Genomic DNA, 14,015 nt, shown 5'->3' with positions numbered 1-14,015 from the left:
TCTAACCATTCTATGATTCTATCTCTGCTAAAGCCTCAATATGAGGCAGTGGCTAAGAGATTTCAAAGTTCAAACCCAGCAGGAAAAGTCTATCTGTGATATGAGCAGCATCTGGGTTGTAGCACAGCCTTTGCACAGTGACAGCCACTTTGGGACACAGTAGCATCATAGGGGGCTATCCAAGGCCAAGTGCAGCGCAATCTGCTCCATAAGCAGCTTGGCATGGCCACAGAGACACCTGTACTCTGCAAAACCTTCTTATTGTGGTTTGTGTTTGCATCTCTTAGTAGCTGGTTCCCCCCACCCTTGGGGTGTACACACTGCTTGAAGCTAGGTTTGGTAGCCCCATGCTTTATGGCTGCATGGAAATACCACCCTTACAACCTTGCTGAAGAGTTTCCAGCATTCTGGACAGCTTTTTGTTGTGCCCTATAGGGCAGGATCAGTGCTGTGCTGCCCGACTGGTTCCTGGTCATCTCTAGCTCCATCCAAGCACAGACATGGTCGCACAGCTGGTTGCAGTGCCAACTCTATTAGGGTGGAAGGTCCTAAAAGCAAATCCCCCAACCCTCCCAGCCCACTGCACAGGCTGGGAAACCACAGTCCCTTCCAGGTTGCCAGTGATTCATATGCAAATACTGGGAGCAAGCAGGATGCCAGCTTGTGCCCTGCATCTCCCAGCGATGCGAGGAGAGCAGAAAGGAGCCAGCAAGCAAATGTGATGGTGGTGCCCTGCAGAAAGGTGGTTTCACTGGGGTAACAACATGCAGGGGCTGGTTATTATTAGTATTTCTCTTCTATCTAGTGAGAAGTAATACAAGTTGTTCCAAGTGATGCTGGGCAGGGGAGGGAAGGCTGCCTGCATCACGTTAGAGCTGACAGCCTTCAGCACAAGGGTTACTGCATGGAGCTTCCCCAGGGCTGCTTTGATCCCTGCTATGGGTGCTTACAAATGGGATGGAGTTAGAGGGGAGGGTGCAGAAAACCACATGGGACTAACCTCCCCTTCTGTTCTCATCATCCTCAAGGACCTAATTATACCACATTAATGAGGGCACTGCAGCTCCTCCCTGAGCCGCTCCCTTCCTGCTCCAGGAGCTTTTTTGCTCACAGAGCCATATTTTATCATCTTTAGTGTGGTTTCCAAGTGAGACGGAGCCTCTATCCAATGAGTCGCTCCACCTGGACCTCAATGTGCTCTCCAGATGGCTCAGCCCCTCTTAAGGTGCTGTGGTGTGCTGTATTTTCCCTGTGCTAGGATGGGTTTTCCCTGCATCCTGGCTCCTCCCTGCCTGGCTGTTACTGACAGATGCATGGCTAATGCCCTGGAGCTCTCTGGCATTGAGGAGAAACAAAAGCAGATTTCTTCTCCCCCCCCACCTCTCAGCAGTGAGGATAAAGGGGATGCTTTTGTGCTTCCCTTGCAGAAGGGCTCAGTGTGCTTTGCAGAGGGGACCTGGCTCTGTTCAGAGCCCTAATGTGGATGGGAGCGCTCCAAGAGGGAAGTTGAGTCTTTGCTAGGTCCCACCTGGAGAACACTACTTGTGGGCAAGGTAATGTTGGACTTCTTGCACTGGGGAGGCTTGCTCTCTCTATATATATGTATTTATATACATATTATATATATTATATATATTTTATACGTATTATATACTTATATATATAAATATTATATATTTTTAATATATATAAATAATACAGGATTTGCTGCTGTGTGGTACTTAGATGAAGAGAGTAACCCAAGAAGATTGTGCATGGGTGATGGTAAAGGGGTAAACCCACTTTTTCTTTGGTGTTGGCATTGTTTGTCCCATGGGTAGGTAGGCTGGAGTGATGTGAGCTGGGGAAAAGCATTTGGATTAATTAGGGAGGGAAGAGGGAGATGTCTCTTTGTAAGCTTAAGCTGCTTCTTCCCAGCACGGAGCTATGCGTGACCGGATGGCTTGGAATGTGTGTGGATGAGAGAGAGAAGTGGTGATAAAGATGTTTGTTTCTTTCCTGGTTGGAGCTGCATGGTTGTGAAATGTGGAGTCAATGCTGCTCTTTGCAAAGGCATCTTTAGAGACCTGCCTTTGTTGTAACTTCTCTAAAGCACTTTGAACCAACCATCAGCTGGTCCCTTCTGTACACAGCCCTGAGCACCCATCAGCAGAGTTTGGGATGTTTAGAGCCTCCACCCACTCTCATGGAATTCCTTAGATATTTCTTTAGGGCTTGTCATGCTGCTTCACTGCTCTTTAGGTCCCTGCAGCATCCCCATGGCATGGGCAGAGGTGTTTTCCCCACTGCTGGGGAATTCTGGAGGCACAAGGGATACGGTGGGGTGAAGATACTCAGGACTAGGTTTGGGTGTCCCACACACAGCCAGGAGGTGTTCTCTGGGGTGACTCTGAGCACCTTTGGGGTCTGTGGTCAGTTGCAAGGGCTAAATGAGAAATGCAGGTGTAGGGAAAGAGGTGAAGGAGTAGAGCTAAGACAGGGATTTTGACTCATGAGAAATTCAATGTAATCCTCCTCAAGGGATGTGCTACCTGCCTTCTTGCAGGTGAGTGAGTGGTCACCACAAAGCCACTGATGTCCAGCAACTCGTCACTCTACTGGGGACTCGTGCTCCTGCCAGAGGCTCGTGGTGAGATGCTCCAGACCCTGACTTAAGGCTCCTTAAAAGCAGAGCGTGAGCACTTCTCAAATGGCTTTTTGCTGTTACAGAGCCTCAGGGAAGCAATGCAAAACTTGTGTGGCCATGGTAGAAGCAGTGATCCGGCATGCTCTGCTGATGGTCCTCACTGGCACCCCACTCAATGAGTGGTGCTGACTCTGTTATGCTTTTAAAATGAGTTGTGGCATTGCTGTGTGCCTTTAACATAAATAAATGCTGAAGTATCTCCCATATGAAGACAGGTTGAGAACATTGGGGCTGTTGAGCCTGGAGAAGAGAAGCTGCATGGAGACCTCAGAGCAGCTCCCAGTGCCTGAAGGGGGCTACAAGGATGCTGGAGAGGGACTCTTCATCAGGGACTGCAGTGATAGGACAAGGGGTGATGGGTTCAGACTGAAACAGGGGAAGTTCAGGTTGGATCTAAGGCAGAAGCTCTTCCCTGTGAGGGTGCTGAGGCGCTGGCACAGACTTTTCCCAGAGAAGCTGTGGCTGCCCCATCCCTGGCAGTGTTCAAGGCCAGGTTGGACCCAGGGGCTTGGAGCAACCTGCTCTAGTGGAAGGTGTCCCTGCCTGTGGCAGGGGCTTGGAGCTGGATGAGCTTTAAGGTCCCTTCCAACCCAAACTAGTCTGAGATTTTGGTGTTGAACGTCATGGAATGGTTTGGGTTGAAGGGACCTTAAAGCTCACCCAGTTCCTACCCCCTGCCACGGGCGGGGACACCTTCTACTAGACCAGGTTGCTTCAAGCCCCATCCAATCTGTTCTACTGGACCAGGTTGACCTCACATCTCAATCAGGTATTTTAATAGCATCCTATTCTTGTGTCTCCTTCACTGCTTCCCCATAAAGATGCATCGAATGATGAAGGAAGAATCAAGTTTCAGGGCAAGCAGCCTGGAAAAAGTGACGCGGGACCCCAGCAAAGAAAAGCTGCACGTGAAGCTCTGCAGTGGGTCCTGCCATGCCGAGCAGATCCTCCAGACACTCAACTCCTACAGGCAGAGCGGCATCTTCACCGATGTGGTGCTGTTAATTGATGGACAAGAGTTCCCCTGTCACCGCGCCACTTTGTCAGCCAACAGCACCTATTTCCGAGCCATGTTTGGTGGCAATCTCAAGGAAGGCCACCAGGATATCATTAATATCCAGAAGATATCTGCTTCCACTATGTCTCTCCTTCTTGATTATATGTATGGGGGGAACATCATCATTCAGGAGGACAATGTTGAAAGCATCTTGGAACTGTCTGACTTGCTGCAGATCTCCAAGCTCAGGGATGCATGTGTTACCTTCCTTGAAGGCCAGCTTCACCCATGCAATTGCTTGGGCATCATGAAGTTTGCCGATTCATTCTCCATTGCTTCTCTGACAGAGAAAAGCAAGAGGTTCATGCTGGAGTGTTTTGTGGAGGTGTCGTGTCATGAGGAGTTCCTGGAGATGGATGTGAAGGAGCTGGTTGAGTATCTGTCCGATGAGGAGCTGGTGGTCCCCAAAGAGGAAGTGGTCTTTGAGGCTGTGATGCGCTGGGTACGGCATGATGTACCTGCCAGGAAGGGAGCCTTGAAGGACCTCCTTGAGCATGTGCGCCTGCCCCTGCTCAACCCCACCTACTTCCTGGAGAAGGTGGAAATGGATGGGCTCATCCAGGACTCTAAGGAGTGCATTCCTCTACTGCACGAGGCCCGCAAGTACTACATCCTGGGGAACGAGGTCAGCTCTGTGCGATCAAGACCCAGAAGGTAAAACATGGTGTCTTCTTCCCTAAACCTGCCTGGCCTAAGTTGATGGATCTTAAAGTCTGAGGGGAGTTCTTGGGTTGTATTATCTTCTTTTTCCTCTGATTGTTTCTTGTTTGGCCTCTCTGTTTCCAAAATGAAGGCACTGGAGATGCTTGCCTGGCTTAAAGGATTCCTGTGAATTTATACTAATGCATGTGACACTTTTGGGAGGGAGGAGGCAAGAAGTGCTCTAGTCACACTGCTCTGGGTGTGCAATGATGCTCCCCAGGTATCTGTCCAGACTATGGCCAAGAAGGGCTGTTTGTAGCCCTTGATCTGCTTTCACCAATGGGTAGAGCACTGGATTGAGACCTGTTTTCCATTCCCAGCTCTGCCACTGGTCTGCTCTCATTTCACCTCTTTCGGTCTCTCTCACACCTTCTCCAAGCTGCCTGTTGATAGGAAGGCTTGGACCCCGCTCAGTCCTCCTGCGTGGTGCCTCACTCAAAGGCATTGCTGGAGGGCCAGGAATTAACGTCCAGGGATCAAAATCAGTTACTGTCCTAGACATTCCCAAACTATTGTTCTTTCCATTGATTTATTGATGAACAGCAAGAAGATAAAGAGATGCTGGCCCGGGCAGCTGCCAGTGTGAAGTGGAAGAGGCAGAGATAAAGTGATTTCTAGGGTTGGGTATGTGTAGAAACCTGCATCATCTTTTAGTGACTGTTTAGTTTGGATTTGGCCAGCTGCGTTTTAGGTCTCTGCTTTTTCTACATGGTGCTGCAGGTCCCTTAGGTTGTGCTTAGTAAGAGCGCTGATGGACACCTCTGCTCTGGGGTGGGTTGTCCTATCAAACTGAGGTGGGTGAGGCTTCCCATGCTTTTTCAGAAGACACCCATGACCACAGAACTGCAGGGCCAGGATCTTGTGCTCTCCTGCACTTCAGCCCAAGGAGTGCAGGGTTTTATGTTGCTCAGTGGAGCATCTCGGGCAGAAGGATGGAGGTTGCCCCAGTGCATCTCAGAGGTCATAGCCTGGCCTTTAGGGCATGTTTCTGTCAGGTGGAAGAGATGGTTTGACACATCTTCCCTGTGCCTAATACCAGAACAGGCTCAAGGCCACGTTGAACGGGGCTTGGAGCAACTTGGTCTAGTGGGAGGTGTCCCTGCCCGTGGCAGGGGGTTGGAACTGGATGAGCTTTAAGGTCCCTCCAACTCAAACCAGTCTGGGATTAATGATTCTATTATATACAGAACTGCTCAACAACAGGGTCTGTGTATCCTCAAGGATGCCAACAGCTAAAATTCACTGTGGGTAAATCCCATTCCCCAGCATCCACATTTTACCTCCCCCTTTACAGCTTTGGTCTTAAGGGAATTGCCTCAATCCACACAAACCATGTCAGAGCTGGGGATTGGATCAAGTCTTTCAAATCCTCTTTCACCCTCCTCCTTCTTCTCCCTCCTCTCCTGCAGAGCCGTTTTTCTCTTGCCACCTACTACTTGGCAGGATTTCCCTTCCCCTGATGTCTGCCTTCTCTGCTTGCTGCTGTTAGGGCTGAGGAGAGATTAAGATTTCCTGGAAACACTTCTCTCTGGGCAGAAAGCTTGCTCAGGCAGGATGCCAGGAATGGCTTTCCATGCCTGTGGCTCTTCCTTGAGGATTACTAGGTTGGATTCTGCTGGAAGGGGGAGGGTGAATGGCAGGAGGCAATCTCACGAGGGAATTTTAAAGGTCATTCCCATTTTCTTTCCTTATGCAGTTTGGACCCCTTCCTACCCAAGCCTTTAATTTCATCATGCAGACAAAAGGCAAGGTGCTGAGGTGAAATGATTTGCCCATAAAATCAGTAGCTCATGCAGGAGAGAATCTTGCTGTAATTGTGCTGCCAGTGTCCTAGATAAGATGGGAGGGATGATGGAAAGATCTGGTCCAGAAAGTTACCCATGCCTTTCATTGTCTAGGTTCATGGAGCTGTCAGAAGTCATCATTGTCATTGGGGGCTGTGATAAGAAAGGCCTCCTGAAGCTGCCCTTCACAGACCTCTACCACCCAAAGAGCAGGCAGTGGACAGCCCTCTCTAGCGTGCCTGGCTACACCAAGTCAGAGTTTGCTGCCTGCACACTGAAGAATGATGTTTACATATCAGGTGAGACACCCTGGACCAAATGGTCCTTTCCTGGTTGCACGACCTTTGCTTGGACACCCACTCCCTGGGTCTATTCACTAGGACTCATCCACATGCATCCCAGCTTTAGAGCAAAGCCACTTCTTGGTGAAGTTTATCCTTAGGTGGTTTGGATTATATCCAAAGGAACAATATCACTTCTGAGTTGGAGGATAGCAGTATGAACAAAACCTTTCCCTCCTGTTAGGGTTCTATCAAAAGTGTTTAGCCATGGAATGAGCTGGTTTTGGTGTGTGCTATCAAGACATCAGTCTCCTGCCTCACTTAAAATACAGTGCCTATCAAATGAGCTTTATATAAGGCATGGAGCAGAATAACAAATGCTTTGATGTCCATAAACTATCTCCCTTTGGAAGCTGAATTTACATGGCCATAACCCTGTAACCATATTCTGTCCTAAGTTGTGCCATTGCATGGAGGACCTATGCGATACTGAGGTGTAGTGAGGTGATGCGTTGTCCTTGGGACCACACCAACCCTCCATCCCTCTATTTTCAGGAGGACACATCAGCAGCAATGATGTTTGGGTGCTGAGCTCCCAGCTGAATGTCTGGATCAAGGTTGCTTGTCTGCAGAAAGGCCGATGGAGGCACAAAATGGCAACTCTTCAGGGCAAGGTAAGCAATGGCCTGAATTTGGGAAGAAGCTACATGGAGCACCCCAACTTCTCCTGCTGCCCTATACCATGAGAAACTGTCAGTGTATGTTTGTCTTTTGGGTCATTTAGAGTTGGGTTTGATGGGAGAACAACTAGGACGTAACGAAGATGTCATTGTTGTGTTGTCACCTGAAGTAACTACAGAGGAAGATGCAGCAGTGAGATCTATCATGGTATAAGGCTTCTGAAGATAGCTGTGTTAAGTCTTTGAGTGAAAGCTATACAATGTGGAGTGTTTCATAGAATAGTACGGGTTGGAAGGAACCATTAAAGGTCATTTAGTCCAACCCCAAGGTTTTACCATGGCTTGATGTCCATCTTTCAGGCCAAGTCCTAGCCTCTCCTCCCATACACCATGACAGCATAGCCCATTGGGTAAGCCCAGGAGTTTCTAATCCACTTGCTTTGCTCCTCTTGTGGCAGATCTATGCTGTGGGAGGCTTTGATGGTTTCTACCGCCTCTCCAGCGTGGAGTGCTACGACACCTTCTCCAACACTTGGTCAACCTTGGCCCCGTTGCCTCAGGCCGTGAGCTCGGCGGCTGTGGTCTCCTGCCTCAACAAGCTCTATGTGCTGGGAGGTGCTGTGGATGACACCGCTAACACCGACAAGGTATTGCTGGGACATCAAGGATGGATGGGGACCTAAAAAAGAAGGTTTGCCAGGGAATGTGGAGGGAATGGGGTTCTCCTTAACCTACCAGGGCACCTTTTTTGGAAGACTAATAAAGTCTTCCTTATAATAAGATGGGAAGTCATACATTTAAATGGAAGCCAATGAAACTTAGGGACCAGAGAGGGAAGGTGTCAGGAGTTAGAGTATATTAGGCATGGTTTCAGTAGAGCCCTGAGGCACCATAGAACAAACCTCTGACACTGTGGGCATTCACTTCAGATAAGCCGAAACAGTAGTCACAACCTGGAGGAGACCTCTGCAAGCCAAACATGATGTTTCTGGTCTCCTGAGCTGCAGGAAGACCCATCAGTGCTTCTCATCTCCATCTCTGAATGCTTAACCATGTGCAGTCTGGGTTGAGGACATCCACTCTGGGGGCTTATAGTTGTCTGGGAGACTTAAATGCAAGAGGCAATGCTAGAACCACTTATCCCTTTGGTCATTGCACTGGTCTCTGGGTGTTGAAGCTCCCGTCCATGTTTCTGTCCCCATGCCCTGTTGTTCCAGTGCATAGCAGCTTCATCTGAGCAGGGAGAAGTGGTAAATCCATGTTTCCATAGCTGTGTTTCTCCTCCCAGGTCCAGTGTTATGACCCAGAGGACAACAAGTGGACGCTCTTGTCTCCCACCCCTTTTTACCAGAGGTGCATCAGCGCCGTCTGCTTGGACAACATCATTTATGTTGTAGGTGGACTCCTCAGTAAAATCTTCAGCTATGACCCAAGGAAAGACAGTTGGAGAGAAGTGGCCACCCTCCCTGGGCCTCTGGTAAGGAAGGTGTTCAGGAAAGAACTTCTGAGCCTTCCTTCTTTCTCTATAATAGCAGCCATCTGGGCTTTGCTGAGGTTGAAGGCAAGGAAAGTACATTGTGGGTTTGGCTTTGAGCATGTGAATGTGACCTCTGCAGAGCAACTCAAATGTATGTATCCACCATCAGTGTCCATACTGCTTGGAGGAGGTCTCCCCCACAGCAAATCCAAGTTTGCTGGGTCCACATTAGCTATTAATGCTAGAGGAGTGTATCTGTAGGATGAAACCAATGGTGTTGAGGACCTGTTCTCCATGCTACGTGTTTCAGGGTGAGGGTTATACTGGCTCTAGTCGGGTCCATGGACTGAACACAGACTCGTGGTGGCTGTATATCTTGGTTTAGTGTCATCATGGTTGACACTAAGCATGGATCTCCAAGGCCATGCTGCAGTGTGAGCCGTGGCACAGTGAAGAGGAATGATGGGATACAGCTCACTCCAATCTAAATCAAGATGCCCATGTCAGTGCACCCTATTAAGTTGCTTTGATGAGGAGGTGATGGGTGGTTCTCTGGGCTTGTGGTGTGCTTGTGAGTATGTGCTGTGCTTGGGGGACTGCCAGAAACAGCAGCAGTCTTAAGGCATCACTGTCTTGAGGCATTTCAAATACCTAAACTCTTATTGGAACAGTAAGATCGCAGCACCTCAAGAGCCATACATCACTTTTACCCTACCTAATTCCCTTCGTCTGGGTCGGTGATATTTAAGCCCATTACAATGACTCAACCCCGTTGCCTAAAGCTTGAGGCTTGTTCCTCATCTCTTGGGCTTTCCTTCTGCTTTCCAGGAGAGCTGTGGCCTGACGGTGTGCGGAGGGAAGATCTACATCCTGGGTGGCCGGGATGAGAATGGGGAAGGCACGGACAAGGCGTTCACTTTCAACCCGGTGACAGGCAGTGTGGAGCAGCAGCCGCCGCTGCAGCGCTGTACCAGTTACCACGGCTGTGTGACCATCCTGCAGCACACGAATAGATGACCACAGGGCTCCAACTGCATCCACCTCCCACCCAGAGCCTCCTCTTGAGACAGTGGCCATGCAGCATGTGGACAGACACCTCGCCTTTGTGCAGGAGGGGCAATAGAAGCCACTGAAGATGCTCCAGCCGGCTCCTGAGTAGCCTCTGTTTTGTTATTTCTGGCCTGATGATGCCAATGGCTTTGATGCTGATCTGGGTGAGAGGATGAAAAGGTGCTGGGCTGTGTGTAGCTGCATTGGAGACCTTGCCACAGTAGGATTCAAGCATCCCTGCAGCCCCTGGGACTACTGAATTTGACCTTTACTTAGGTGTTCCCGGCTGTAGATTACAGTTTTCCTTTATGTTGGCAGCAGAGGCTCACAGTCCTGCAAGGACATGTAATTGCTGCTTTCTGATGCCCAAGACTGTTGCAGTAACAAACTACAGTTACAGGATCCAATCCTTTAGCTAAAGCTACCAGGTATTTATGCACTTCGCCCTGTAGAACCCTGTGTCAAACCACGGTGGTGACCTAAATGATCATTAATGTCCATGAACAATTAGACCCATTACAGTGGAGAGCTGAGATTGAGACTTCAATGCTGATATCCTAAGAAAATCTCTGCACTCAGTCCACAAGAACCTGGTTAAATAGTCCAAGCTCTGGCTCCATTCTGTATGTCCTGCATGAGGGTTTATTCCCTTAAAGCCCAGACTGCTGTCTCTTTTCATACATGTTTTGTGGTTGAATTGCTACCTCACTGTGTCTTTGGAATTGAGAGGACAAGTGAATGATGTAGCCAAGAGTTCCTTCTTCATAAAGCAGAGGTAGGGAGAATATTAACATGTAGGAATGAAGCATGAAGACCTGAAGCATGGTAGCCACAGAATCACAGCTGACTCATTTTGGCTCTGCAGTATGCTAGCAAGTATTAAAATAAACTCAATACTTAACAGTATTTCAAACAGAATCCCTTGGAGCCAGAATGTGTAGCTCATTTGGAGAGTGAGCTTTTGATTACACACACTGTGTTGTTCTAAGCCAGTTGGTCTCAGGTCTAGAAATGATCCTGAGCACATATGATTTGGTAGAAGAGCCACAGCTTTTGGTGTCAGTGTCTTTACTCCATGACTGGAACTGGTAATTTCAGATGGCTCCATGTATATGTTCATGTTGTTTAAGTAGGGACTTAGTTGCTGCTAAATGTAGAGTGGGGTCTCTTAAACTCCCATTACTTGTACATTGTGGGGTGTACCCCTCTACAGCAGGCTGCTGGCTGGCTGCTGGTTTCTCTGCACCTTCCTTCCCTCACCCCAACAAAGAGTTCTTCCTGAAGCAGAGGAAATAACTATGTCCACTGGCCCAGATGCTCCCCTTTCAGGGCCATTTAGTTGTCTTAAATCAAGTTTTGACTGTTTCCCCAATTTGGCTGGTTTTTATGAAGTCCTCTTTAGTACGTCTGTCAACTCTGAGAACTTCACCTCTTCTTTGTGATGATACGAGGCTTACCTGTACAACATGGCAAACAGAAGTCCCTTCTGATGAACCAAAACTGGCTGTACCTGGGGCACATTGATCTCCTCTTCTCTTTAGGAAGTGTGTGCTCTTCCATTGCCCAAGTGACAAGCACAGTGTTTCACTGCATGAAAAGTACCTTATGCTCTTCATAGTCACATCTGCAAAGTCTCAGGGCTATCAGAGTAATTTTGATCATCAAGGTGCATTATTTGGATGTTTTCAGCCTCAAATTCTCCTTACATGGGGGTTACCCTTTTTATCAGATCACGAGCAGCACAATGTGTCCTTTAAGCAATATAAAGGAGATTCAGTGCTCATACAGATTATTCCCATGAGGGGAGAAAAGGAAATTCATGCTGATAAAAGGTAATTTTATTTGCAATCAAATTGCATGCACAGTTGGGTCTATAATGGGAATGGAGATTTCAGGAGAAACTGGCACCTTTCCTTCAGTTGGTTAAATTGGCACAAAAGAAAGCACAAGCATATCAACCCATGCTGTGACAGCCTTCAGGGCCAGAGCCTCTATCCTCCTATAGCCTGATTTCCTGAGGACCACAAACCACAGTCCATCTTTCCTCCCCTTTTTTGCCTCTCTTACTGTTCCCCTCTGCCTTAAGAAATTCATAGCTTTGGTATGGGCACCCCTTTGAAGTGTGTGTCTTGGGACTCAGTATCACCACCTTGTCCCATGATTGATATGAAAGAGTGGTTTGGGTTGGAAGGGACCTTAAAGCTCATCCAGTTCCAACCCCCTGCCACGGGCAGGGACACCTTCCACTAGAGCAGGTTGCTCCAAGCCCCTGTGTCCAACCTGGCCTTGAACACTGCCAGGGATGGGGCAGCCACAGCTTCTCTGGGCACCCTGTGCCAGCGCCTCAGCACCCTCACAGGGAAGAACCGCTTCCTTAGATCTAACCTGAACTTCCCCTGTTTCAGTTTGAAACCATCACCCCTTGTCCTATCACTCCAGTCCCTGATGAAGGTCCCTCCCCAGCATCCTTGTAGCCCCCTTCAGACAGTGAAAGCTGCTCTGAGGTCTTCACACAGCTTCTCTTCTCCAGGCTCAACAGCCCCAATGTTCTCAGCCTGGCTCCATACGGGAGCTGCTTCAGCCCCTGATCATCCTCGTGGCCTCCTCTGGTCTTGCTCCAACAGCTCCATGTCCTTCTTATGTTGAGGACAGCAGAACTGCACACAGTGCTGCAAGTGGGGTCTCAAGAGAAAAGAGAAGAAGCTTGGATCATTCCACTCAGCTGAAGGATGAGGAAACTCTTATTCCTGTTTTGTCATGATGGAAAGAGTATTCCAGAGAAAATGAAAAATGATTTGTCTTGGCTGATTCTTGCTTTCCTTGTTGTGGCAGAAGAACACAAAGCATGAACCTGTCTGCCACTACAATCTGCTTCAGTGTGAGAAGACTTTCCTCAGGCCACAAGTAAAGCACCTCCTTGCCATGTTTACAGCAACGCACAGACTTGCTGCGAGTGCTCTGTATAGCAAAAGATGTAGAAGGAAGTAGTGATCATCTGCAAAGCATGTGCAGTAGTTCCAGCTTTGTGTATTTAAGCTTCTAAAAACAAAATAAACAACTTCTTTTGCACTCCAAAGCAGCGACTGTCAATCACTTCCAAGCAGTACTTAAACCATCCCTTCCTCCCCACCATTCCTTTGGGTTTTCCTGCTGCCTGTCTGAGCAGTTGTGTTATTTTGGGTATGTTTGCATTTTGAATGGGAGCCAGAAGGAAGAAAAAGCTTTTTGTGAACAAATCACATGGATGGTGTAGACAGCAAGATCCTCAGGGACTGATAACATTTGTCCATGACAGACAAACTAGAAGAGTTATAAATAACCTGGCAGACAGGCCTGCTGGGGAAAGCAAGCTGAAATGCTTCATAGGCTTTGCTACCTCGTAAGAAATGCCTTTCTCGTGCAGTCAAATGAGATGTGATGCAACTGGGCAAGAAGTAAATGCCACCCAGAGCTAGAGAAGGGTCCTGTGAAGCAAGGTCCAGAGGGGGAATTGGTGGCTGGAGTGAAGAAACAGCTAAAATAGTTCCCAGTGTGACACTGAGATGAGACTTGATTCTGGGATGTGGGAGCAGAGTGATGGTACAGAGGGTTGCACTGGGTCACTGTTGTATGGAAGAGGAGAAGGGACAATGGGAGCAGATCATAGAAACATAGAATGGTTTGTGTTGGAAGGGACCTTAAAGCTCCTCCAGTTCCAACCCCCTGCCACGGGCAGGGACACCTTCCACTAGAGCAGGTTGCTCCAAGCCCCTGTGTCCAACCTGGCCTTGAAAACTTCCAGATCCACTTGGTGGAGCATGTGGAAATCCTGAGGAGCAGAGAAGAGCCATCAGAATTATGCAGGAGTGAGATTACATCGTGCTCAGATTCTGATATTTAGCAGAAAGAAGGCACAGCCACATTTGATACCAAGTCTGACCATGAGTGTCATGTAGGTACCTTCACAGATACTGTGGCCTCCTTCAGCTCCCCAGCAAGCAAAATCCAATCATGGGAAGATCAAGTCATGTAAATCTAAATAAGGGGTTGTATATCTGAGCTGAGGTTCACAAGCTTCAGCTTTCACCCATCAGAAAGTCTGGTGTACACCTCAAAGATAGAAACTGGAGCTTCTTCCAAAGTCTCTAAAGAGTGAGTCCAGCCCCTTGCCTTAGATATGTCTCTTGGGGCGAGATGACATGGAGCTCAGTGGACTAGAGAGAGACCTTGATGACTACTTTGAAGTACCTACCTAACCTTTAGTTGGAAAAGGCTTCCTTTAGGAGGAAGCCTCTTTCCTACCCTGCAAGTCCTTTACA

The 14,015-nt window shown here is 48.4% G+C and overlaps 1 protein-coding gene across 2 annotated transcripts; it reads left to right on the top strand.

Annotated features, from left to right (window-relative positions):
- Positions 1–719: 719 nt before the first annotated feature.
- On the top strand, positions 720–12,793 carry KLHL35 (kelch like family member 35). 2 transcript variants are annotated; one of them, XM_030477496.1, is made up of 8 exons: positions 720–742; positions 1,428–1,553; positions 3,508–4,397; positions 6,344–6,528; positions 7,066–7,184; positions 7,649–7,837; positions 8,479–8,667; positions 9,496–12,793. In XM_030477496.1, exons 3-8 carry the CDS (start codon positions 3,508–3,510, stop codon positions 9,682–9,684), a joined length of 1,761 nt encoding a protein of 586 aa, XP_030333356.1. In that variant the 5' UTR covers positions 720–742; positions 1,428–1,553; the 3' UTR covers positions 9,685–12,793. The 2 variants fall into 2 exon arrangements, with proteins under 2 accessions (XP_030333356.1, XP_030333355.1); XM_030477495.1 differs by lacking the exon at positions 720–742 and having other exon boundaries at positions 1,306–1,553.
- Positions 12,794–14,015: the final 1,222 nt, after the last annotated feature.

Source organism: Strigops habroptila, chromosome 2 (assembly GCF_004027225.2).
Source record: "Strigops habroptila isolate Jane chromosome 2, bStrHab1.2.pri, whole genome shotgun sequence".
NCBI lineage: Eukaryota > Metazoa > Chordata > Aves > Psittaciformes > Psittacidae > Strigops > Strigops habroptila.
Note: the sequence above shows the minus strand (reverse complement) of the source record. Positions and strands in the feature narration are given on the sequence as shown.